The 25,092-nt window shown below is 38.3% G+C and overlaps 2 protein-coding genes across 3 annotated transcripts in view; both read right to left on the bottom strand.

Annotated features, from left to right (window-relative positions):
- The window catches only part of LOC139151689 (hexosaminidase D-like), a 40,356-nt gene extending 34,996 nt beyond the window's left edge, over positions 1–5,360 (bottom strand). Inside the window, exon 1 of the mRNA XM_070724641.1 lies at positions 5,162–5,360. The gene's annotated coding sequence lies outside the window, so the exon portion shown is untranslated. The remainder of the gene's footprint in view (positions 1–5,161) is intronic.
- Positions 5,361–7,997: 2,637 nt separating this feature from the next.
- Positions 7,998–25,092, bottom strand: part of LOC139151683 (hexosaminidase D-like) — a 32,731-nt gene continuing 15,636 nt past the window's right edge. For both annotated transcript variants that reach the window (XM_070724631.1, XM_070724632.1), the window contains exons 14-15: positions 14,428–14,514; positions 7,998–10,878 (exon numbers count right to left, since the gene is read on the bottom strand). In XM_070724631.1, the coding sequence (XP_070580732.1) occupies positions 10,695–10,878; positions 14,428–14,514 (271 nt within the window). In that variant the 3' untranslated portion in view covers positions 7,998–10,694. The remainder of the gene's footprint in view (positions 10,879–14,427; positions 14,515–25,092) is intronic.

Below are 25,092 nucleotides of genomic sequence, written 5' to 3'. Positions count from 1 at the left end.
GTTGTATATTTACCGCTCATAATAAATCAACTGCTTTTGAAAGAATTTTGATCAGAAATAATATTATTCATCGACACTGCTCGAAGTGGTTTTCTTCTGCAAAAGATCTACCCTTGATATTTTCATCGTGAATGCCATACGGGAGGCTTTTTTTAGGTCAACTGACAATACTTGGGAGGTACTAACACTGAAGTAGATCACTTTAACGAGCGAACCACGTGTGGTGATTCACAAATGCTGTCATTTGTATTGGATGATGATACCATACAGAAAATATGAATGTTTCTGAAAAAAATGATGCAGCAATAAATGCAATTGCTTCCGATAGAGGTGTACGTCATCCCCCCACTTGATAGACTACATGGTACTATCAATCTCATCAAATCATATGATCTTATCGATGGTGATTAATTGTCTCTCAGATATTCCGTCATCCCAATATATCGTATGCTTCACATGCCTACCCTGAATTTTTTAAAGCCTAACGTTTGTGTATCATCACGCGAAATTTAAGGTAGTATGCTGAAGGTGAATTTTAAATATCGCAAAATGTTGGAAAATTTGTTTCGCTAGTTCCAAACTTTGCACGATGACCTCTGAATTTTATTGTTGATTTGGTAAAAGAATTGTCAAAAGTTTCATTTAGGAAAGTTTGAGCAAAAGTTTAAGTCTTTCACTTTCGAGGTGCATACTACCTTAAATTTCGCGTGATGATACACCAACGTTAAGCTTTAAAAAATTCAGGGTAGGCGACGTACACCTCTATCGGAAGCAATTGCATTTATTGCCGCAGCATTTTTTAAAAAGTCAACAGATACGCAGAATCTGCTTTTAAGGAGTCGTCGCCAAAGTTATTTTTTACGAAAGAAGTGTCTGTTAATATCTTGAAAATTTTCATCTACTCAACCTAGGGCAGCGTTTGAGTTGTTTCTGCCTAAGAATTGATTAATAAATCTCGGGGAGACTGGTCAAAATGGAAACAGAAACATTATGGTGGCTGTCGACAAAAATGCGCTCGACACAGCCGGAAAGTGATTGAAAAGGTGTACGACTTTTGGAACATACAATGCCTGCTGTGTCCACTCCGACAAAAATAACACCAGACATTCTTACAAATTCAAAATATAAACTGCATGAAAGCTACACTGTGTTGTCACGCAACAAGTATTGTAGTTTGATTACATTTTAACGTCTTTTCAAAGTAAGTCCGCGTTACATGGAAAACAATATACGATATCGATTGGTTATGGCGTTGCGATATGGCCTCGTCATTTCGATAAAGTGCCCGGATTCTCCACCATGTCGTATCATAGAATGAAGCTGGAACTGACGACGAGTTATTGTGTAGAACTTGAACTTGTTTATTGTATACGGAATCATGGCTAGGCCTCACGGCCCAGCCACTGAGATATCAGTCTGTGAGTCTGCCTATAAGTGACTCCGCCTGAGTGCCAGTGTGTGTCTGCGTGAGTCGGTGTCTCTCTGCCTTTTTTGAGTGTCGATTTATACAGTATCGTGGCTATACCGATGCAATACAGACTACAATAAGATGACATACAATACTTTGATTTCTACCGCAATTAGGAAAGATACGAAAGCACAAATTATCACTTTCCCGTGTGTGGTATGCTACAATTCTTTCGTTTCAAACCCACGCCATGAATAAATTAAAATGATAATAACAGCTCAATATTATAAGTGGTTGAAATACAATAGAACATGGCGGTTGTACGCAGAATACTTCCATGAGAAGGACAAGTTACTGGGTGGATTTTTTAATGTATAAACACCGTCAAGTAAGACTACGTTGTCGATACCGAGCTGGTATTTCATAGCACCAGTATTGTTATAGTCCAATTAGATTGGAATTGCAGCTTGATTTATCGCGACCGTGAAATATTAATTTCTTTGCGCCACTTTGGAACATTATGCCACCACTTTAATTTTCCACGGAAAAATATGTCCGGGAAACAATAGCTCTAAAACCAACCAAGTGTTGTATTGACAGATACATAAAATCCATTAAAATGCGGCAGAAAATACAGAATGATCGTTGAACTACGGTTACACGTACCGATCAAGCATTGCAGTCTCTAACGAATGTGCCGCCAGGCCTCCCTCCCTACAGAGTCTCAGAGAGATGCACTCCCCCTTTTCTGTGACGTGGTGAACCCCACGACCTTTGACACGCATCCGGCAAACCGCTGCAGTCAATTTATGACGGAAAAGGTCTGTTTAGCTGTTAAGGATCTCGATTAAATTGTAAAAAAAATTGAACCAGTCAAAACTAATTTGCGTCGATCGATGATTACTTTCAACGTACTTTTCTTCAGTGATGTCAACTGGTACAAAGATTCTCCGCAAAAGTATGGTTACTGTCGATGAAATTTTATGTTGGTTGTTCTTTTTTCGTTCGTAACAATACAAGATACATTCTGCCGGCGGTATCAATCCTGCCTTGGAGAATAGAAGTGTAGAGTTCGTAGTGTCGGTATTGAGTCATAGTATGTAGTTTTTCTTTCCTGTGTCTATAACAACCATATTGGTGCAATGCAGTCCTTTTGGTTCATGCTTTGATTAATCATATATACCAGTTTGGTATAATCATACATTCCACACGCACGACCGAACATGAGCCGATGTCAATAAAAATCAGTCTACTAGGTTCTGAAACGTACATTTACTTTCTCTGCTTTATCGTGACAATCGATGATGGCGCTATACTGTGCCATTTCTCCAGTTTCCGGTACACATATGTATTAAAAGATCGACGCGGTTAAAATGCGCCTCGGTTCAGGTATGCTCCGACACTCAAACATTAACAACATTCTTTTGACCCACCTCTTGTTGGGGCTTTGAAACTTATGCAATATGAAAACTTTTCACTCGCTTAGTTTTGTCAAAATTAGGAATTTTATTACCCCCCCGTGATAACTCAAGGATCGCAGCCTTTTTGAGTTTCCAACATCCGTTTCTGTATAGTACCAAAATCTGCATGATGACCCCAAACTTCTATTCTTGGCTTTGAAAGACAATGGTTTAAAGTTTGCTTCAGGAAAGTTCTAGCAAAAATTCAAGCCTTTCATTTTCGAGGTGTGACTACCTTAATTTCAATAATTGGAGTCAACAGAAGCATATGTATTATGAAAGACGCTGGGATATGCTGAAACGTAAAACTCTATGCACATGCTAAAGTATGGCAAGCCAAATGTTGCAATATTCTTGAAAGATCTATTTTCTTTTTGTGAAACCCGTTTTTTTTTTACAAAAGATATTTTCTTTTGTAAACAAAATCGTTTTTGTAGAAAGCAATTTTCTTTTTGTTAAATCCACTTGTGTAAAAATCTATTTTCAATGTGTAATAGGTTTTACCAACAGTAACGAAAGTTTTACAGACACAAAACTTGCTTATGTTATTTTATTAATATAAAAAGATATTTTGAATACACATTTTACCTTTGAAAAGAGGAACGTGAGTTGGACAAGCAGAAAACAGGTGTGACATGTGACCAATACGAATGGCAGTTTTTGAATGCAGGCATAATTTTTACCAACATGAATGAAAGTTGTACAAAAACAAAATAGGTTTAAAAGAAAATGCTTTTTACAAACAGAAATTTTTACAAAAAGAAAATGTTTTTTTTTTACAAAAAATCAACGATAGGGACTTATTTGGAACAATTGGACAGTGAACTAATGTCGGTTTAATCAGCAAAATTAATGTAAGCTCATCTGCTTTCCCTTTAAGCAATGCATTTGTTTTCATGAGTAATTTGCAATATTGGAACATTCAGCTATATGGAACTCAATATTTTTTAAAAATTTGAAAAATATAAAGATGAAATTTTCCCAAATAAGTTCCAATCGTATTAGAAAAAAATTACGCAAAGAAAATAGGTTTAGACACGAAGAAAATAGTTTTTTAAGCAAAGAAAATAGGTTTTTACAAAAAGAAAATAGGATTTTATACACAGAAAACGGGATTTAATAAAAGAAAATTTGTTTATACACAAAGAAACTGCATTTTTAGAAACAGAAACAGAAAAATGATTTTTACAAAAACAATTTCTTTTCTTTTTACAAAAACAAAATAGGTTTTTCAAGAATATCGCAAGATATACTCAAGCATAATGCGTGTACGTAGCGTCCAACCAATTTATTATTGAAAATTGAAAATTGAAATCACCTTCAAAATGCTATTTTCATTTTAATGAAATAACAACCAATTTTTAATAATTGTTACCACAGGTCCAGTAGGCATAATGTGTGATTATTTTTTCCTATTATTATCATAACAAATGGTTATTAATATTAATAAATTATTAATATGAATGTTACAGCATATTAAAACTTTTTTACAAACAATGTCGTCTACTTTGTGTAAATACCGTCTGGAAACCCCATTGTTGTGATAATTATGATTATGAATAAATTAAGATTATGATTATTAAAATCATATTTTACACATTTTAATCTGCATATGTGAACAACCCTCTGGAAACCCTTATACAGTTTCACAATCTATGCCAAAATATACAAGTGACACCATTGCCTAGGTTCAGTCTACGGCGAGAGTTACCATTGCCCGGGTTCAGTCTGCGGCGAGAGTTACTACACAGTGTATATAAAGATAACTCTCGCCGCAAAAACGAATATCAAAAATTGGTTGTTATTTCATTAAAATGAAAATTGCATTTTGAAGGTGATTTCAATTTTCAATTTTCAATAAGTTGGTTGGACGCTACATACACGCATTAAAGCATGCACCATATTTTTTACCCAAAAGTTAGTATGGCCGTATCAAAATTTTCAGCGATTTTTGTTCAGCTGGTCCCCTCCCCTAACTTTGACCACCCTACGAAGATTTATAACTAACACAGTCGAATGTTGCAGAAACAAACATTGGTTTCTTATAGCATCGTCCTGCCAAGCCTGTTCCGGCTCAAGGCAGGGTCGAAGTTATATTATTTCACAACCTCGCCATGTGTTCGGACTGATGTAGACTTTTTTACAAATAAATCCAAAGAGACAGTGGCTTCGGTGTTTAGAACAAGATTCAAGATACATACATCAACACCTGATCATCCTGGCCGAAAAGCGAGCTAGGTAGGACATAAAAATTGCGATATTTTGTTGAGAAACTTCGTCAAATAAGTCTTACCTGATTAGCGTCGGAAAAAACGGGAGGCAGTGCGCTCCACCAGGGAGCTCTGTCCGCTCGAATAGTCTGGACGTGCTGTAAAACAAATACTGTAGAAATAACACCCCGGTTGCCAATACACCTCTGGTACTTTTAACCATATGCGCAGAGATGGACAGAAACTCAGTGGACTTATTCCGACGGCGTCTCCATGGAAACTGAGCGATACAGACAAGGCCATACGGTGTTTTTCCGTTTCACTGAGCATCGATTTGCAATACTAGTATTACATTTCCAAGATTGTCAGTAGCAATTGAAAAAATGCAGGCATCTTAAACTTTACCGTAATCATGTTACTACCTGCGTATTATTCCGCTGCTGGGGTATCATACTAATGCATTCAATTCAAAGGTTTATGTGTATCATGCTGTTTGTGAGATAAGGAGATACTCTGAAATAAACTAATACCTTTTTTTTCTGTCTGTTCACCTGATAGCATACTTGTAACAATTGAACGAATTATCAAAGCGATGCAGTCGTTGTGTATTAAAGGTATACTGTCACCTGTTCCAATTTTGCCACAGTTACCATGGAAAGAGAAAATCTAACCAATCACAGATTTTAAGCGGGTGGCCGCTTTTAAAAACCAGGGCCTCACATGGGCATTTGGATTACCAAGGCACGCCCCTTTGACCATATATGGGCAAACTTAGATGACATGTGACTTTATACCTTTAAGCGTAATATTTGTGTCCGTTTTGTACCATTTCAGGAGCCGGTTACATCGCGGAGAGGCTTGATCACATGATAAATTGAGAGTGGGCGACACGCGACAACCCGTGTCTTCGGTCCAGCTTACTAACATAACAGTTAAAGCAATCGTCGAGATGTAATTTCTGGTTCTGCTACAAAGACGTGCTGATGAGCTGACGGCTCTCACAAGGTTAACCTGTTCACCAAAAAGTCCCCCGGGCTTTAAACAGGTACTACACAATTTTGCCACTGATTTGTTTATTGAACATTATATCGGAGAAGACGGCTGGTCACAAGTAACAGCAAACATATTTTTCTGGTCAAAACGACCAAATATCACCTGTGCTTACTCTCTGAAGCCGGCAAAAGTTTCGTAACTAGAGACAATGATAAAAGGATAAAAATGATAACAAATTCTGAAGCGCATTTGGTGTAATTTTTTTTTTAGTGATTCTTAAAAGGCCAGTAATTTTGTCAGCCGAATTTTCGGCGGTAAAAAATATGCAAACGAAGCACAGCGAAAATTGCTCATTTAAAATGAGCACTCATATGACGATTGGCCTCACAAGTGTGGATTTTTTTTGGTCCAATTTGGAACGGAAAGAAACAATATCACTTCCAATCCAACATCTAATGAGTCATCCCTAACCAAATTTTCCCTGTCATCAATAATTGTGCTGGTAAGACAACTGGGGTACTATCATGTTACAAGTGACCGTAATTCTATGAAATACAGCCTTTGAAAATAAAGGAACAGTACCAAAAATAAAACATACGGAACATTACACTGAAACTTTTTTTTTGTTTTTGGACTGAATATTACTTCAAAAAAGGTTCCAATTCAAGAAAGCACAATGAAAACACCAACCAGGTATGTATAGAAACAGTGGAGTGAACAATTTTACTACCAAAATGTGGCAAAATGAAACAGGTTAACATTCGAAAACTACCTACTTGTACATAAATGTAATAATTCAAGCAAGTCAGATTAAGTCATTGGTGGTAGCCTTCAAGGGACTCCGAGGCGGTCGTCGGAACTGCGCTCAAAGGACGTATACGACCATATGGCCGATGTAAACACTGTATCCAAGCTATGTTGGCGATTGATGAAAGTTAAAACATGTTTGTCATTATGTACATCGTAAACTTTCATGTTGTAGCTATGTTGACATGATGCATCTATATATCATGCATGAAATACATTGTTTGTAAACAAGAAAGTCGTATATAAACAGTTCCGACGACCGCTTTCCTTTAAAAGAACAGTAGTAATCTGGCAAAGAGCAGGTTTTGAGGCAGGTTTTTGTAACCATTTAAAAAAACACCCTGGAAATTTTATTTTGACAATTTTTTGTTGATTTGTATATAAGTCTGTATGAGGGCATCACTAGTAATTGTTAATCAGATTTGCAAGCTTTCTGAGTAGGGGTATCGGCAGCCAGAGAACACATACGAAGTTGCCAGATGCGCCAAGCACTGATGAACAATCAACCAGTGCCCATATGTCACTGACGGTCTAGCTAAAATTTGGCACACGAGTACCTCATGACCTATGCTTTTTGAGGAAAACTTATTTGGAAACATTTGATCTGGCAGATGTAACTGTGATACAATACAGTCCAAAGTCAGCTATAGATACAACATAACACCTTGTATGCAGAAAGACGGCGACAGCATGGAACAGTTAAGGTGGCAATGTTGCAAATCTCTACTCCTGATTTTAATGTCAATGTGAGTCCCTAAACAAAATAATGGAGTGCAATGTTGACAACCTTAGTCTTGCGAATTAAAGAACCTATTAACGTCTATATCATATCAGTATGTTGATGGCACAAATGCTGCGATTGTATTAGTTGAGGCAAGAGCTCTCAACCAGAGAAAAATTCCCTTTTTGACATTCCCGCCAGAATTTCAAGATAAACCACCTCAGTAAAGGGTATACCATACGATTTCTACCACTTCAGTCCATATATGCACTGAGTCTCGCTATCACTCGTATGCATATGTCGGGAACTGGTCAAAATACGCTGGTATGTATTATATGCCATCGCTGGGTGTGGTTTATTGCTTAACTATAGAAAGCAAGAGACAAAGGACAGAACCCTGGTGTGAGGAATTATCTTTTTAATTGGTCAGCACAATTGACTTGGCAGCAAAGGATCAAACAAATTTGTAGCTGTCTACATAAATGCTTGGTAAAATAGTTTTGATCGTACTTCTTCAAATAATCACTGTACGACTGAACTGTATCATGTACAATAGGTCTTTGTTGTATGAATTTCAAAAGACAACCCCAAACCTGCTTCAAGTCTTTGATTATGTTCAATGAAGTCATTTCGGCAGGTCTCGGCTTTATTGATAATTTTTGTGTGAAAGGCTTTGAGTAAGATAATCGCAGTACGATGAGAACTACGCTGTCTGCTTCTGATCTTGCGGCGCATTTGCGCATGAGTGGAGTGAACGCAATCGGCAGTAAGTTTCTCCTAGGGGGATACAGCGATAACTCCACAACATCGCGGTCAGAAACTCAGTCACGATTTCTCTACCACAGACTTATTTAACTAGAGTCCCAAACTGTTGGAGAAAACACGGACAATTGTACCAGCTTACCCTAAAATATTTTTGTGGCAACAACAGGCTCAGAGAAAAGGAGGTTAAACCACAAATTTGTAAGAATCATGGTACAAAAAACCACAAGAAATACACCCGTTTTCACACATGTTTGTACACGTGATTTTGTTTGTATCGAAATCTCGTGATCTCTCGGACATACTGAGAGCGTACACTGAACACCACATTTTTTTTAATTTCGGAGTATAACAACTCTGCTGCCTGCATGTTACTGATAAGTGAGTGATTATAATTGACCTAACTTGGAATGCTCTGTGAAAAACTTTGAGCTGCCAACTATGTAGGCCTACTGATAGAGTGAATATGGCTGACGCAACCCTCTCACAATGGATAATGTATGCAATTTTCAGTAATCCAGTATTTGTAATCATGTCCAGGTGACGCATTTTCACTTACACAAATGAATTCAACTGCAACTTTTGTTGTATTTCCCATTACTCTTATTCTCTTTGTACGTACGTTTTTACTCCAAAAGTGTACGAACCATCTTTAATTCCCTTTGTCGATACAGCCATACACATGTGTGATGGAAAGTGCTATGTTGGCGAGTGAACCGTTGCCTTACTACGAAAGCATTGCATTTTGTACATGATTCAATTGGTATGCATGATTAACTCTGTTTAGGTAGTTTAAGCCCAGAAAATGAAAGACTTTATAGGCATTTGCGCAAACTTTCCTCGAGCAAACTGTCAACCATACCCTTTCAAAATCAAGGATGAAAATGGAAGTCTGACTGTGCAACTTTTGGTACTAGAGAAACAAATAACTCAATAAGTACCCATATTTGACATTCAAAATGGTGGCTACCCCTGTGTTATCACCACTGGGGAAAAATGAAAATTCTTGATTTTCACATTGCTAAGCCGAAGAAAACTTTCTTTACTCCGTAAGTTTCAAAATGAGCCCCACAAGTGGTAGGTGAAAACAATATTGTAAAGTTTGAAAGTTTTTAATTTCAATATAAATTGACCGGAAGTAGCAGCAGCAGAAGGATATGTATTCTTTTTCTTGAAAAGAATAATGGAGTTAATATCAAAAGTTACACTTTCTCGCCCTTGAAGAAAAACTCAAATATAGTCCAAACATCTTCATAAATACCATATCAATCTCTAACATCAATATTTTTGTTTCTCAAAACAGATTAATACTGTTGTACAATGTACAGCATTAATGAAATATCAGTACTTTCATTAAAAGGGCAGGTCATTTATTAGCTTTATCTAAAAGCAAATTAACCAGCATGATAAAAAATTAAAAGGAATACAATGGGCTAACACCATGTAAATACTAAATGTCTGCAACATCTAATATGAGAACCATGGATTGGGATTTTGTTTTAACTACTTGATACTGCTGATGTGCACTGTGCTCGGAAGGTTATATCTGATTGGTCAATTGTCACTACTCAGTGTAACTTAGGGAGTGTATTTGTATTATTCAATTAAAATGGTAAAATTCAGCCACCCAATTGGATAACAGCTTCCGAGACGCTGCATATCAGCCCAATGAGTATGTTTGTCCATACTCGCTACATTTCTGCATCACTGTAGGATGTAAATCACACATGGTGTCTTGTATTTCCCTAACATTTGCATATTCTCTCACTCAATATCTGCCTGTCCTTGCCGTCTGAAACTATAGTTATGTTCCCATCAAATCTACTGCACACCTAGTGCATAATATTACTTCTTGTGGAGCAGATTTCAAGAATTTGTTTGATACTCTCAAGGTGAGAAGTGAAACAAAAAGCTATCAAAGTACATCGGCCATTTACATTTATATACACTGTGGCAAGCTACCTATTTTCTCGCCAGTTCAAGGTTATGCTCTGAATGTATGAAGTAGGGAGGATCAGACCAGTAAGGCACACACCATTGTATCATGGAGGGGTATCAGTATACCATTTAGGCAATTTAGTTCCCATCCCAAACTTTGTCACTTGTTTCCTTTCCCGATTTTCTTCCATCAAATTTCAACATTGTTTTTTTCAGCCGACCATCATATAAGTATTTGACCGTCATAGAAGTATTTTTCTAAAAAAACCAGCATGTCCGCTAAATATTTTTAGCACATGAGATCTAATAGTCCATCCCTGAAAACGTAATAGTCAAACCCTTTCTTCAAACTGCAGGAAGGAAATAAATTTCTCTCTGCAACTTAGTTTCAAATACTATTGCTTCTGTGCTATTTTTCCTTCACTATCCGTAGTTTTGCTTTTATCTCTGATCTCGGACACCTTTTTCTGGAGAGGCCCAGCTCTCGTCTGCATCCACTCGGCCACAGCTCTTTGATGGAACACTTCCGGCAGTGCTCTCTCCATCACATCAATCGCAGTGTTGACTGAGTTTGACAATCTGAAATACAATGTGATAAATTTCGATTGCGTGAGAATGGAAATGTAAACATTTTCCGGATTTCATAATCTGCTGAACACACATAACTGGGCAACAGATGTTGGCCAATGTGGTGTAATATCGGTATTATATTACCATGCCCTGCCCGTCACATTTTGATTGGGCGAGCTGAACCACGTGACTGACCACAAATACACAGTAATGGTTTGTTTACATGCCCGCGAATATGAATAATAATATTAACAACTCAAAAGTATCGTAACTTTACAGCTCAAACGTAAATCATAATCAATCACAAAATAAAATGGAGCACTTGTAGGTCAAGTTGAGATACTTTTTTCTGAAAACATCTCCGCATTTTCCAATTTTTTACAGCGCGCATGACAGTGCGTCACGTATTGCTCAGTTTCTGGGGCCCAGTTGTCGTTCGCTCCTGAAATTTTCGGAAATTTTGACGGTTTTCTTGGGTTCGCTGATAATATAATGGAAATAACAGACTCCGCACTGACCATTAACATTTATTTGTGGGCGCGGGCTCGAGGAAAGCCAAATTAACGGGCTCGGCTTGTTAATTTTTGGCTTTCCTCTCGCCCTTGCCCACAAATAAACGTGAATGGTTAGCGCGTCGCCCGTTATTTCTATATTTGTCACACTCACACCATTTGGTCAAAGAGTTTAAATTTTTGAAAATAAAAAATAATAATATTTTGCCAATCTCCAATGATAGAGGCTGAGCTGTATCCTATTAGGTCAAAAAAATTGCTTATGGTCCTTGACATTCAGCAAAAGTAATGCGGCAACGCATTTTTTTTCCCTTGCTTTTTCCTTTCTTTTTTTTATTTCCTAACAATGCTAGTTTGGCACTATTGATGCAACAGTTATTGTCTTTTATCACTGGCTGCATAATATTCCAGTTTCTTTTTAGCATTTTTGGACACGCAAACAGGGATATAAAGGATACCCGTCATGATGAGTATGTAACCGCTGCACATCTACGAGGGTTGCTCAAGTCCTACCAGTTGTAGCTGGGTCATCCGTCAATGAATTAGGTCACACCAGACATGTGTGAGGGTTTGCAGGATCAAAATCTTGCAGGCGCATTTCAAATCCAATAGGGCTGTTCCATATGTTTTTTTGGGGGGGCATAATTATTTGTTGAACTATTGGAAACTAAAGAAGTGAAGGATTCAATATTTCTCATTTTAAAACAATGTACTATACTGGGCATCTGAAGGGCTGATTATAAAAAAAAATTACTGTATAGGTCAGCTGCATGATGTGTGAATAAAATTGATTTAGTTGGCAATTCACAAAAAACCACAATTACCGTAAAATTCCCAATCGAGGCCGCACCTCTAATTGAAGCCGCACCCTGACTTTGAAACATTGTCTTGGCTCATTGTTTGCCCATTTGGGTTTTTGAATTGTACCATAATAGAAGCCGCACCCCTTCTCTGAGCCCATCATGAAACAATGCATGCTGAAATTCACACCAGCTGGCTTGCAATGCGTCATTGACTTGTGCTAATGATTGACAGGTGTCTTTCTTACAGAAAAAATACACAATAAAAGTTCCTTTTTAACACTTCTACCATTGTGCATTTGTCAATGATAGTAACAAAAGTACAAACAATGCCCCATGTATCGGGTACGTTTGTGTGTATGTTTGAACACGGCCGAAGTTTTTGTCAGTGTGGTATAAAACACCGCCATAGTCAATACCTGATGCAACAATTTTGAAGCAACGGTGTTGTGTATAAGTTAAAATAGTTGAGAGATTGAGATACCATGTTTCAAATACGTAGTTTTCATTCAATACCCACGTATATACACGTACCCTTACCGATGCCTGACGTACAACACCACCACCTGCATCATTATTTTTGCCATAATGAACTGCCATGCCTATACTGTACTGTGGCTGTGAATGACCATGGTGGGTGCGTATAAGCTTGTACACGTTCCGTTTTTGATCATGAGAAAATAAAATTTGACCGCAAAATAGTTCACAAAAACATGGCAGTAAAGTTACCAAGGGTCATTCACTTGCCTTTTATATTGCACTATTCGAGTACGAGCCACCCGTTCGGCAACACAAGACAGCTGTAAATCAAGGGGACCCATCTGCAGTGGACGCTTAATTTATGCTAATTTTATGCACGATTTTTTTCAACACCATTTGATCTTCTATTGCTTTCAAAATCGACTTACACGTCCAAAGAAATTGATTGAACAATCTCTGAATACAGAAGTGACATTTTTGTGAAATTTCAGCTTCCAAAAACCCCTTGAAACCACTTGAAACAAAGACATCATGCCCGCTGCTGATCAACATGGCCGACCTTAGTGAGACTATTCTATTTAGAGGACGGGGGTGACCAGGGTCAGAGAATCAAGAAAGTGCTGGAAAAACGTGTCAATTTTCCTTACGATGCTGTCAAGGGAACTCCAGTTTCCCATTGTTTTAACATCTTTTAATAGTTTCCTTATTATCTAAAAGGAATTTTACCAAGTTTAACGACCAAATACACTCTCCTAACGTTTCTATATTGGAGTTACACTAGGGTAGGGACTTTTTATGCGGGTAATTTATATACGCAGAATTCATTGGTACTAATTTGCATAACAATAGCGATTGCCCCTGCAATGCTTGGTGAGCATTGAGAAAAATATCGAAACACAGGAAATGTACGTAATTGAAGCCGCACCATGACTTCAGTGCGTGGTCCCAGGGGTCCCTCAAAAATGTTTCTAATACAAGCCGCGGCTTATTGGAATTTTACGGTAAGTATAATTCTTCAATTTTCCTACAGAAGTAAGTCAGATATGAAATTATTTCGGACAAGGCTATCTAACAAGGCCTGTATATTGTGCTGTTCTTTACCATTCTGCAGGTTTTGGTGGGATCATTGGGGAAATGATGATAATATTGCTGTTCATTCCATATCACACAGCTTTCTAAAGTAAAAATCAACTCTCAAGCCAAGTTAAAATCACAAGATGACCCTTTGAAATTTTAGATAAATCTAATTTGACCTAGTGTGGTTCTCTCATTGGACAAGTATTTTCATGACCTCTACATGAACTTAAATCACTTTTTTTGGTTGATAAATATGCAAAAATTTTATCAAACACTCAAACATTACAATGAGACATAATCACTAGAGTTCTACACTGAGTTGTCACTGTAACTTACCTGTATTTTCAAGTGAAAAATTGCACTTTCTGCTGTCAAAATTTAGACTTCCGAAAGTGATAAAACAACAAAACACACAAATTTCATGACATGTAAGGTCATGAAAATGACCTGTTCTTTTTTAGATCAGTTCTATTTATGTTTTGTCTTCAAATTCTCAAATGTTCCATGCATCTGGAGCAGTCTGATCCAGAAACATGGCAAAAAGACATACAGACAGACAAGACTGAGCTGCTAGTCCCAAATCTGTACTTAGTAACATAGGAGCTAGGAAATATAAGCTCTTTTTGGTATTTATATACATGCCAAATATGAGCTAAAAATGACATGGGAGAATTCATGATCATACATACAGGGTTGCAAGTCGGTGAATTTGGTCCATTCTTGTGTGATCTGTTAGATCATGTTGTAACTGATAGTCTGTCAAATAGCCTTCAAACCTGCAGAGTTGACGATGACAAAAAAAAATATTACAGAAAAGCGCAATAAAACAGACAAAAACATATCATGTTTATTGCCTAATGGTGAAAACAGAATGGAATGATGCTATTGTGAGAGCCACATTTGGGTATATGCTGCTTCTGCAGCCATCACACCATCACTGCAATTAAAGTTTCAGTATAATAGTCTTTTTGATATATGTAAAATCAGTAAATATCTGGAAAGCTTGACAAGATAAGTAGTTCACAAAGAGTTAGGCTGGCCACAGCTCTCTTGCAAAGTAGTTGTTTCAATATAACACAAACCTGGAAATATGACCTGTCACCAATGATAAAAATGATAAATAGAGGTCGCGTTTACGCAAAAAACATGCGTATTTGACGCAAAAATATTTTTTTTTACGCAAAAATGAAATGTCGTGCGTAAATGATGACGCGTAGGAAATATCGTTCAGTGCTTCCACAACCTGTGTCGCGATGTCGTCAGCTCACGCAACAGAGCAGCGACCTAAAAAACAGTACACAGCACAATCGCTAGTCGAGCTTGTTGCTTTCTTTCTTTCACAAATTAGCATATCAATGCACCGCGCGCGTTGGAAGGGTGTATAAATCAATCATGAGGGCTCAGCATGCTTGGTCTTCTCAGCTGAGTCAAAATGTATCAATTTTACGAAGAACGATTCGATAAGAAATAAAGATTGCAACATTTCAAAATTTCCGTTAACCGTACACAAATTGCCTCATAATATTTTCGATGTTTGTTGAGACGGTAATTGCACGATGCCGAAAAAAATACAACCAAGTTTACTGTCTTATCACTTCACTCGAACACCCGCCACTGGAACGAATGCAAATAGTGATACGCTAGCAACTGCAGCAGGTGGGAGTGAAATAACAAGGTCAGTCGAAAATAATAAGTTTACGAGCTTAGATACTGCCAGTGCCACTGCTGATGAAACGGCCGTAGATAAGATTGCCGAAAGTCGAGAGGGTTTGACAACAAACGACTCCCCAAAGAAAAGAGCCAAGATCGTAACAGTAAGAAAATACCGCCCTGAATGGGAAAATGAGTTTCAGTGGTTGGAAAAGCAAAGGTTGTCATTAGGCGGTCGCGAAGTCGACAGAATGTTTTGTACAGTATGTCACAGTGGTGGAATGAAAAACACATTCACCAGTCTTTACGGATGCGGCGATCTCCAGATATCGGCTTTGAAGCGACACCGAGATACGGAAGAACACAAGAACTGCTGTCAAAAACAAACCTCTGAAATCACGCATGCAGTGCGTCTTATCGGAAAACTCTGCCAAGAAAGTGGACTCTCACACTGCAATGATGCGTATCGTGTATACCATGGCGAAAAATGAAATGCCCGACTCCGTTTTTTCGTCGCTGATCGAACTTAATCAACAAAATGAATGTAAAGCCCTTTGCGATGTCCCGACCTACAAACATCATAGCAGCATAGAAGAAATGCAGCAGGCAATCGCCCAAGTTATCAATGAAGATCTGTAGAGGAAATTGAAGCCAGTCCTCTAATATCTGTAATAGTCGATGAGACAGTGAACATCACCATTGACAAGAAACTGATCATGTTTCTAAGAATCATCAAAAATGGCAAACCAAAGAATATATTTGCAGGAAACATCACAATCACCGCTGGCAATGCAGAGACTGTGACAGCCGCGATATTTTCTCAGCTTGAGAAAATGAATATCGATACTGCCAAGGTCATCGGCCTTGGCTCTGACGGAGCATCTGTTATGACTGGACGGCACAATGGCGTTGGTGTTCGTATGCAGCGAGTGAACCCGTTTTTGACGCAAATCCATTGCGCTGCACACAGAGTCGCATTGGCATCTTCAGACGCAACCAAGGGGATTGAACCAGTAGCTAACTACAGGCGTACTGTCAACTCCATCTACAACTACTTTGAATATTCGGCCTCCCGATATGAGCGTCTACGGGAACTGAACAGGGCCTTGGATAACGCAGACTTTTTAAGTCTAAAACAACCTTGCTCCGTACGTTGGTTGTCACTGTCAAGGGCAGTAAAAGCCATCGAATGTAACTGGCCAGCATTGATAATGGAGTTAGACGAAGACGCGCGCAATAACCCAACTGCCGATGGAATTCTACGACAGATAAAGCAGTTCTCTTTCGTAGCTTTAACCCATACTTTGTCCGACGTACTTCCTGTAATGGATCGACTGAATTTAGTGTTTCAACGAGCGAGAACGTGAATTTGTCGGTGGTGAAACCCGTGGTCAGTGCTACGATTGCCAGTCTAGCTGAGTTGCGACGTAATGGTATGTCTGGTGTGAAAGAGCAGCAATTTGAACGGGAGTTTCGACAGACCGATCGCCACTTCAGAGGGCACCGACTCACGTATGCGTCAGATGTCAATGTCAATGCCTATAACGGGGTTCGCCGTGGGTTCATTGATCATCTAATAGCAAGTCTTCATGAGCGATTTCCCGACCAAGATCTTCACATACTCAGCTGTTTAGACAGGGTTCTAAATGTACATAAATACCCCGCTGAAAACCTGAATGATTACGCTATGGCTGAAATGGAAGTGCTGGCTGATTTCTATGTACACCAAGACGCAACGATGACAACGTGGAGGTCCCACCTATTGTAAATGGGGATGATTTACGTGAACAGTTCGTGACGGTAAAACGTTCACTGGCGGGTCACGGCGTTCGTACATTTGAAGAAGCTTGTGGTGTCCTCATTGAAGATTACGCGGACATTTTTCCAGAGTTCAAGGTTTTGGCAACTTTGGCATTAGTTTTGCCGATGTCCAGCGTGCCATGTGAGCGAGGTTTTAGTACACAGAACAGAATCAAGACAGCCCGGCGCAGTCGACTAACGGACAAACACGTTGACACTTTGATGCTGATTTCGATACACGGGCCCGAGCTACCTGACTTTGATATAGATCGTGCCGTCACAGCGTTTAATGCAAAGAACAGAAAGAAATAATTATATAACAACAACATGACAATAACGTTCGAGAGACGATTGTCCGGAAACTGTAAACTGTAGTTTTTGCATGTGTTCAGCCATAGTGCTGGTGTGTTCACTCTGGTTCAATGCCAGTGACACAATCGGAATTTTTACAGAGCAACTTGATCGATCCATAAAAGAATTAAAAAAAAACCAGAAAGATTTTGATTACCCACCGTTTTTCTGACATCAAATCCATGACTTTGTAATGGTGTCTGACCCCAGTGTTGTATTTTGGGGCGTTTATTATTGAACATTTATCGTTGAGTTTGATCATCGTTCTTTTGATCACATTGTTACAAAATTGATGTGTACATGTAATGGGATGCTCATCGTTGACTGGAAAATGATTCAAGTTGTATCCGGTAATGTTAGTTACGTTCTTGTGGCTACATTGTTCTGTTAATTGAAGTAAACACGCTTTTGACGCACAGTCAAATGATTTTGACGCATTTTTTCATTGAACGCGTAAAAAATCCGCACAACAAAATATTTTACCGCGACCTCTGATAGCATATGTCTGACTGTGTGTTAGGTTTGATGCTGAGATGCAGTGTGATAAATATAGAAAGGAATTTTACATGTATGTACATGTGAATACGTCAACATGACGTATTCAGTGCAAGAGAATGAGAAAGATGTTTGTGGATAATTACATGACTCTGTCACTACACTCAGACTGTCACTGGTTCTAACACTCAGATTGTCACTGGTTCTAACACTCAGACTGTCACTGGTTCTAACACGCAGACTTTCACTGATTCTAACACTCAGACTGTTACTGGTTCTAGCACTCAGACTGTCACTGGTTCTAGCACTCAGACTGTCACTGGTTCTAACACTCCAGACTGTCACTGGTTCTAGCACTCAGACTGTCACTGGTTCTAGCACTCAGACTGTCACTGGTTCTAGCACTCAGACTGTCACTGGTTCTAACATCCAGACTCTTTCACTGGTTCTAACACTCAGACTGTCACTGGTTCTAGCACTCAGACTGTCACTGGTTCTAGCACTCAGACTGTAACTGGTTCTAACACTCAGACTGTCACTGGTTCTAACACTCAGACTGTCACTGGTTCTAGCACTCAGACTGTCACTGGTTCTAACACTCAGACTGTCACTGGTTCTAACACTCAGACTGTCACTGGTTCTAACACCCAGACTGTCACTGGTTCTAACACTCAGACTGTCACTGGTTCTATCACTCAGACTGTCACTGGTTCTAACACCAGAGTGTCACTGGTTCTAACATCCAGACTCTTTCACTGGTTCAAACACTCAGACTGTCACTGGTTCTAACACTCAGACTGTCACTGGTTCTAGCACTCAGACTGTAACTGGTTCTAACACTAAGACTGTCACTGGTTTTAACACTCAGACTGTCAATGGTTCTAGAACTCAGACTTTCACTGGTTCTAACACTCAGACTGTCACTGGTTCTAGCACTCAGACTGTCACTGGTTCTAACATCCAGACTCTTTCACTGGTTCAAACACTCAGACTGTCACTGGTTCAAGCACTCAGACTGTCACTGGTTCTATCACTCAGACTGTCACTGGTTCTAGCACTCAGACTGTCACTGGTTCTAGCACGCAGACTTTCACTGGTTCTAACACGCAGACTTTAACTGGTTCTAACACTAAGATTGTTACTGGTTCTAGCACTCAGACTGTAACTGCTTCTAGCACTAAGACTGTCACTGGTTCTAACACTCCAGACTGTCACTGCTTCTAGCACTCAGACTGTCACTGGTTCTATCACTCAGACTGTCACTGGTTCTAACACTCAGACTGTCACTGGTTCTAACATCCAGACTCTTTCACTGGTTCTAACACTCAGACTGTCACTGGTTCTAGCACTCAGACTGTCACTGGTTCTAGCACTCAGACTGTAACTGGTTCTAACACTAAGACTGTCACTGGTTCTAACACTCAGACTGTCAATGGTTCTAGAACTCAGACTTTCACTGGTTCTAACACTCAGACTGTCACTGGTTCTAGCACTCAGACTGTCACTGGTTCTAACATCCAGACTCTTTCACTGGTTCAAACACTCAGACTGTCACTGGTTCTAGCACTCAGACTGTCACTGGTTCTAGCACTCAGACTGTCACTGGTTCTAGCACTCAGACTGTCACTGGTTCTAGCACTCAGACTGTCACTGGTTCTAGCACTCAGACTGTCACTGGTTCTAACATCCAGACTCTTTCACTGGTTCTAACACTAAGATTGTTACTGGTTCTAGCACTCAGACTGTCACTGCTTCTAGCACTAAGACTGTCACTGGTTCTAACACTCCAGACTGTCACTGCTTCTAGCACTCAGACTGTCACTGGTTCTATCACTCAGACTGTCACTGGTTCTAGCACTCAGACTGTCACTGGTTCTAACATCCAGACTCTTTCACTGGTTCAAACACTCAGACTGTCACTGGTTCTAACACTCAGACTGTCACTGGTTCTAGCACTCAGACTGTAACTGGTTCTAACACTAAGACTGTCACTGGTTCTAACACTCAGACTGTCAATGGTTCTAGCACTCAGACTTTCACTGGTTCTAACACTCCAGACTGTCACTGGTTCTAGCACTCAGACTGTCACTGGTTCTAACATCCAGACTGTCACTGGTTCTAACACTCCAGACTGTCACTGGTTCTAACACTCAGACTGTCACTGGTTCTAGCACTCAGACTGTCACTGGTTCTAGCACTCAGACTGTCACTGGTTCTAGCACTCAGACTTTCACTGGTTCTAACACTCCATACTGTCACTGGTTCTAGCACTCAGACTGTCACTGGTTCTAACATCCAGACTCTTTCACTGGTTCTAACACTCAGACTGTTACTGGTTCTAGCACTCAGACTGTCACTGGTTCTAGCACTCAGACTGTCACTGGTTCTAGCACTCAGACTGTCACTGGTTCTAGCACTCAGACTGTCACTGGTTCTAACACTCAGACTGTCACTGGTTCTAACACTCAAGACTGTCACTGGTTCTAGCACTCAGACTGTCACTGGTTCTAACACTCAAAGTGTCACTGGTTCTAACACTCAAGACTGTCACTGGTTCTAACACTCAGACTGTCACTGGTTCTAACATGCAGACTGTCACTGGTTCTAACACTCAGAGTGTCACTGGTTCTAACACTCAGACTGTCACTGGTTCTAGCACTCAGACTGTCACTGGTTCTAACACTCAGACTGTCACTGGTTCTAGCACTCAGACTGTCACTGGTTCTAGCACTCAGACTGTCACTGGTTCTAACATGCAGAGTGTCACTGGTTCTAATACTCAGCCTGTCACTGGTTCTAAAACTCAGACTGTCACTGGTTCTAACACTCCAGACTGTCACTGGTTCTAACACTCAGACTGTCACTGGTTCTAGCACTCAGACTGTCACTGGTTCTAACACTCCAGACTGTCACTGGTTCTAGCACTCAGACTGTCACTGGTTCTAGCACTCAGACTGTCACTGGTTCTAACACTCAGATTATAACTTGTTCCAACATTGAGAGGCTTGTCCATTCACTAGGAGAAGTTTTTATGAACACCATTCTAAACTTGACATAATTTCACTGCTTTTGCCAAAACAACCTATCTTTTTTAGCTCACCTGTTCACACGTTGGCTTATGTTATAGCAATGTCTGTCTGTCCCTGTGTGTGAGTGTCTGTCTGTCTGTCTGTCTGTCTGTCTGTCTGTCGGTCTGTCTGTTTACGCGATAACTCAAAAACGTCTGAATAGATTCAAGTCAGATTTAGTACAGAGGTACCATATGCTACTTGCAAGAACTGATTACATTTTGGTATGTGTAGCTTGCATATTAATGAAGTTATGCAATATCATTTTTTCTCCGTAAAATGGTTTCCCTATGGAGACGGTAATGACAGTGTTGACATATATCAAGAAATACTTCGCCAAATTTCATGAGGCTTTTCACAGATGACAATCTCAGAACATTATGATGATACTGTGAGTGTCATGTCAATTATCAGCTCATTTGCATATTTAATGAACTTTTGTTATTAGTGACGTAACTCTGAAATTCCTGCACCAAACTAGATGATACGTGCAACAAATATTGATCTGATATATATCTAATTATAATGGGCAGTAACAAGTTAATAAATAGCTCATATTTTTGCATATTGCATATTTTATGAAGTTTTGTAATTAGTCATATAACTCCGATATAACTGCACCACATGTGATGAAATCTGCTGCAGATACAGATCCAACTGATATCTAACTGTGGTGTAAAGCATTTAGGAGTTTGAAGTTAATTAAGGGTTCATTTGCATATGTAATGAACTTTGTAATTAGGTATATAACTCTGAAATTACGGCACCCAAGTCAGTGAAATTGGGTACAGATATTGATATTGGGTACAGATATTACAGCATTAAATTTGATGAAACTTGCTACAGATTTTGATCTGATAAATATCCAATTGTACTGAGAAGCATTGAGCAGTGTAAAGTTGAAAAATAGCTCATTTGCATATTTCATGAAGTTTTATAATTAGTCATATAACTCCGAAATAACTGCATCAAATGTGATGAAAACTGCTGCATATACTGATCCGACAGATATCTAACTGTGTTGTAAAGCACTAAGTAGTGTGAAGTTAATTAACAGTTCATTTGCATATTTAATGAACTTTGTAATTATATTACTCCAAAATTAGAGCATTAAATTTGATGAAACTTGCTACAGATTTTGATCTGATAAATATCTGATTGTACTGAGAAGCATTGAGCAGTGACAAGTTAATAAATAGTTAATTTGCATATTTAATGAATTTTACGAGATTCGCTACAAATATTGATCACACCAAGATATATCAGCTGTGAAAGATATTAAGGGGTGACATAAAAGATAATGGATAATTTGCATATTTAATGAACTTTTGAAATTAGGGATATTTATTTGAATTGCCTTGACCTTAAAGTTGATGAAACTTGCTATGTACATTAAAGATACTATGATAAAACAGTATTGAAAATCATTAAGCAATTTCACTTCAGCCAATTCCTTATTTACATTTTTAATGAACTTCACTAATTAGAGATCTATATCTGAATTGACTCGACTAAAGTTGTTGAATCTTGCAACATATATTGAAGATAATATAAAACAACATTATTGAAAATCATTAAACTTTTTTACTTCAGCCAATTCCTAATTTGCATATTTAATGAACTTTCCTTATTAGGGATATTTATCTGTATTGACTAGACCAAATTTGACAAAACTTGCTATGTACATATAACTCTGAAATAAATGCACCAACTTTAATGAAATCTACTACAGATATTAATTTGATAAATATCTAATTGTTTATAATTGTGCTATGAAACATTGAGCAGCGTCTAATTAATTAAGGGCTCATTTGTATATTTAATATACTTTCTAATTAGTGATATAACTCAAAAATCACAGCATTAAATTTGATGAAACATGCTACATAATTATGTTGATTTGATAGATATATAATTGTCCCATGAAGCATTTAGCAGTGTCAAGTTAATAAAGATCCCATTTACACATTAAATAAAGTTTTGTAATTAGTGATTTAACTCTGGGAGTACTGTGCGAAAGTTTATGAAACCTGCTACGTATAATGATATAACAGATATCTGATTGTTCTGTGAAGCTATTACTATTAATGAACCTGTTGTAAAACATGTGAGCACATTCAGTTCACATCTGGTTATTCCCTTACAATAATTCATTGAGTACCAGAAGTGTTTGTTGAAAATTGGAAATGGGAGATAATCGAGTTATCATTAAATGATTTATACATGCTAATTTTTTTTTTAAACCGAATTCGTAAATTTGCTAACAGATAGGAAAGTAGGAAAGGCCAGGGAGATATCAAAGATTAATATGTCATGTTCATCAAACAGCAATATGAGCAAAAACTACATGTATGCATGACATGCGTACCTTTGAAATCTGATCAAATTCAATGCATTCAGTTATATTAAATGAATCGGCAACTTTAATGTCTGGCTTATCAACACATTATGTATGAACTTTAGAAGAAAATGTGTGTGATGAACATACAATTGTTCACAGCCAAGCTGAAAGACCTGTAAGTATGACTTTGTACCATAGACATCCAGTCAAATTCAACTTACATTCACTTGAAAATGACAAATAATTATTGAGACAAAACCCACTAAAACCTAATAAGTTCTAGATCTTCCATGCTGATGTCACTTACCAAATTGCATGACACACACACACACACGCACACACACACACACAGACAGACAGACAGACAGACAGACAGACATATGGACATAACATTGTGGAAACACTGGACACTGTTTGGGCCCCTGGTTAGTTAGGATTATTTGATTATTTCACATGAAATAATATTCTGTATTGAGAGGTTTAGAAAACAGAGATGCAGAAAACAGTTAGCAGCCAGCAAAAACAACCGGCTGTCAGTAAAAATTTGCAAGCATTGAAAATTCACTTCCAGTAAAAAATCAGGTCATTTTGCTGTAACTTTACTGCTCACAAACTATACTTGTAAACACTTATACTTTTATCTTTGCAATACTGTAACCAAAAATTTATTGGTCCGTGGAAAGGGGAAATCATACACCTGTAACCTGCCGGAAACAATATTTTTTCAGTCATCTATAAAATAATGGACATGGAATGTGAATTATGATGCTCATTATCTTGTCTCTATGGGCACAAGTACTTCCTGCTCTCAAAATACCCTACTTTTCACAAAAACTGCTGAGCTTTCAAACATAATATGTCATTTCAAGCACTTGCCCACTGATTTCACCTTATCTAATTCAATTACCAAGCTGCCTACTCAAGGCCATCCATCAATGTATCACACAACAATGGGCAGAAGGCTAGGAATAAACTCCCCCCCCCCCAGGGGAATGAGACATAAATGTCAATTTTTCAATTGCCCGCTGGGGACCCAATGTTTACTGAACTAAATTCTCAGAGTTGCAAGTCACATGTTCAGAGCATGACTCTGGGGTCGTGATTGAATTGAAAAGAAAAAACATTAAATTCCATTAACAATGTTGGGGGTTGTTACCTGTAAGGTTTTTTGTTAACGTCCTAATTCAAACATCAGCGAGAAATTTGTATATATATATATATATATATATATATATATATATATGTGTGTGTGTGTGTGTGTGTGTGTGTGTGTGTGTGTGTGTGTGTGTATATGACATTTACTGGGTGGGATATATATATATATATATATATATATATATATATATATATATATATATATATACACACACACATAGAGGTGAGTAGACTCATTGTTATCAATGAAGCAATGAAATAGGTAAATCTGTATTGTCAGAGAACCTTACTGAACCCTTAATCATCAAATTCTGGTGCAGATCTATTATTTTTAACTTGATGGGTATATCTATTCATGGGTAAATAGGGGTGAAACATTTTAGTCACATACTATTCATACATTGACAAACTGTAAACTGAGAACACTCCTTATTTTACTTTCGTGTGTGTGCCAGCCATATGTAAGAATCCACCTAACCAACCATGTGATGCCA

Source organism: Ptychodera flava, chromosome 15 (genome assembly GCF_041260155.1).
Source record: "Ptychodera flava strain L36383 chromosome 15, AS_Pfla_20210202, whole genome shotgun sequence".
In the NCBI taxonomy this organism is placed as follows: domain Eukaryota; kingdom Metazoa; phylum Hemichordata; class Enteropneusta; family Ptychoderidae; genus Ptychodera; species Ptychodera flava.
Note: the sequence above shows the minus strand (reverse complement) of the source record. Positions and strands in the feature narration are given on the sequence as shown.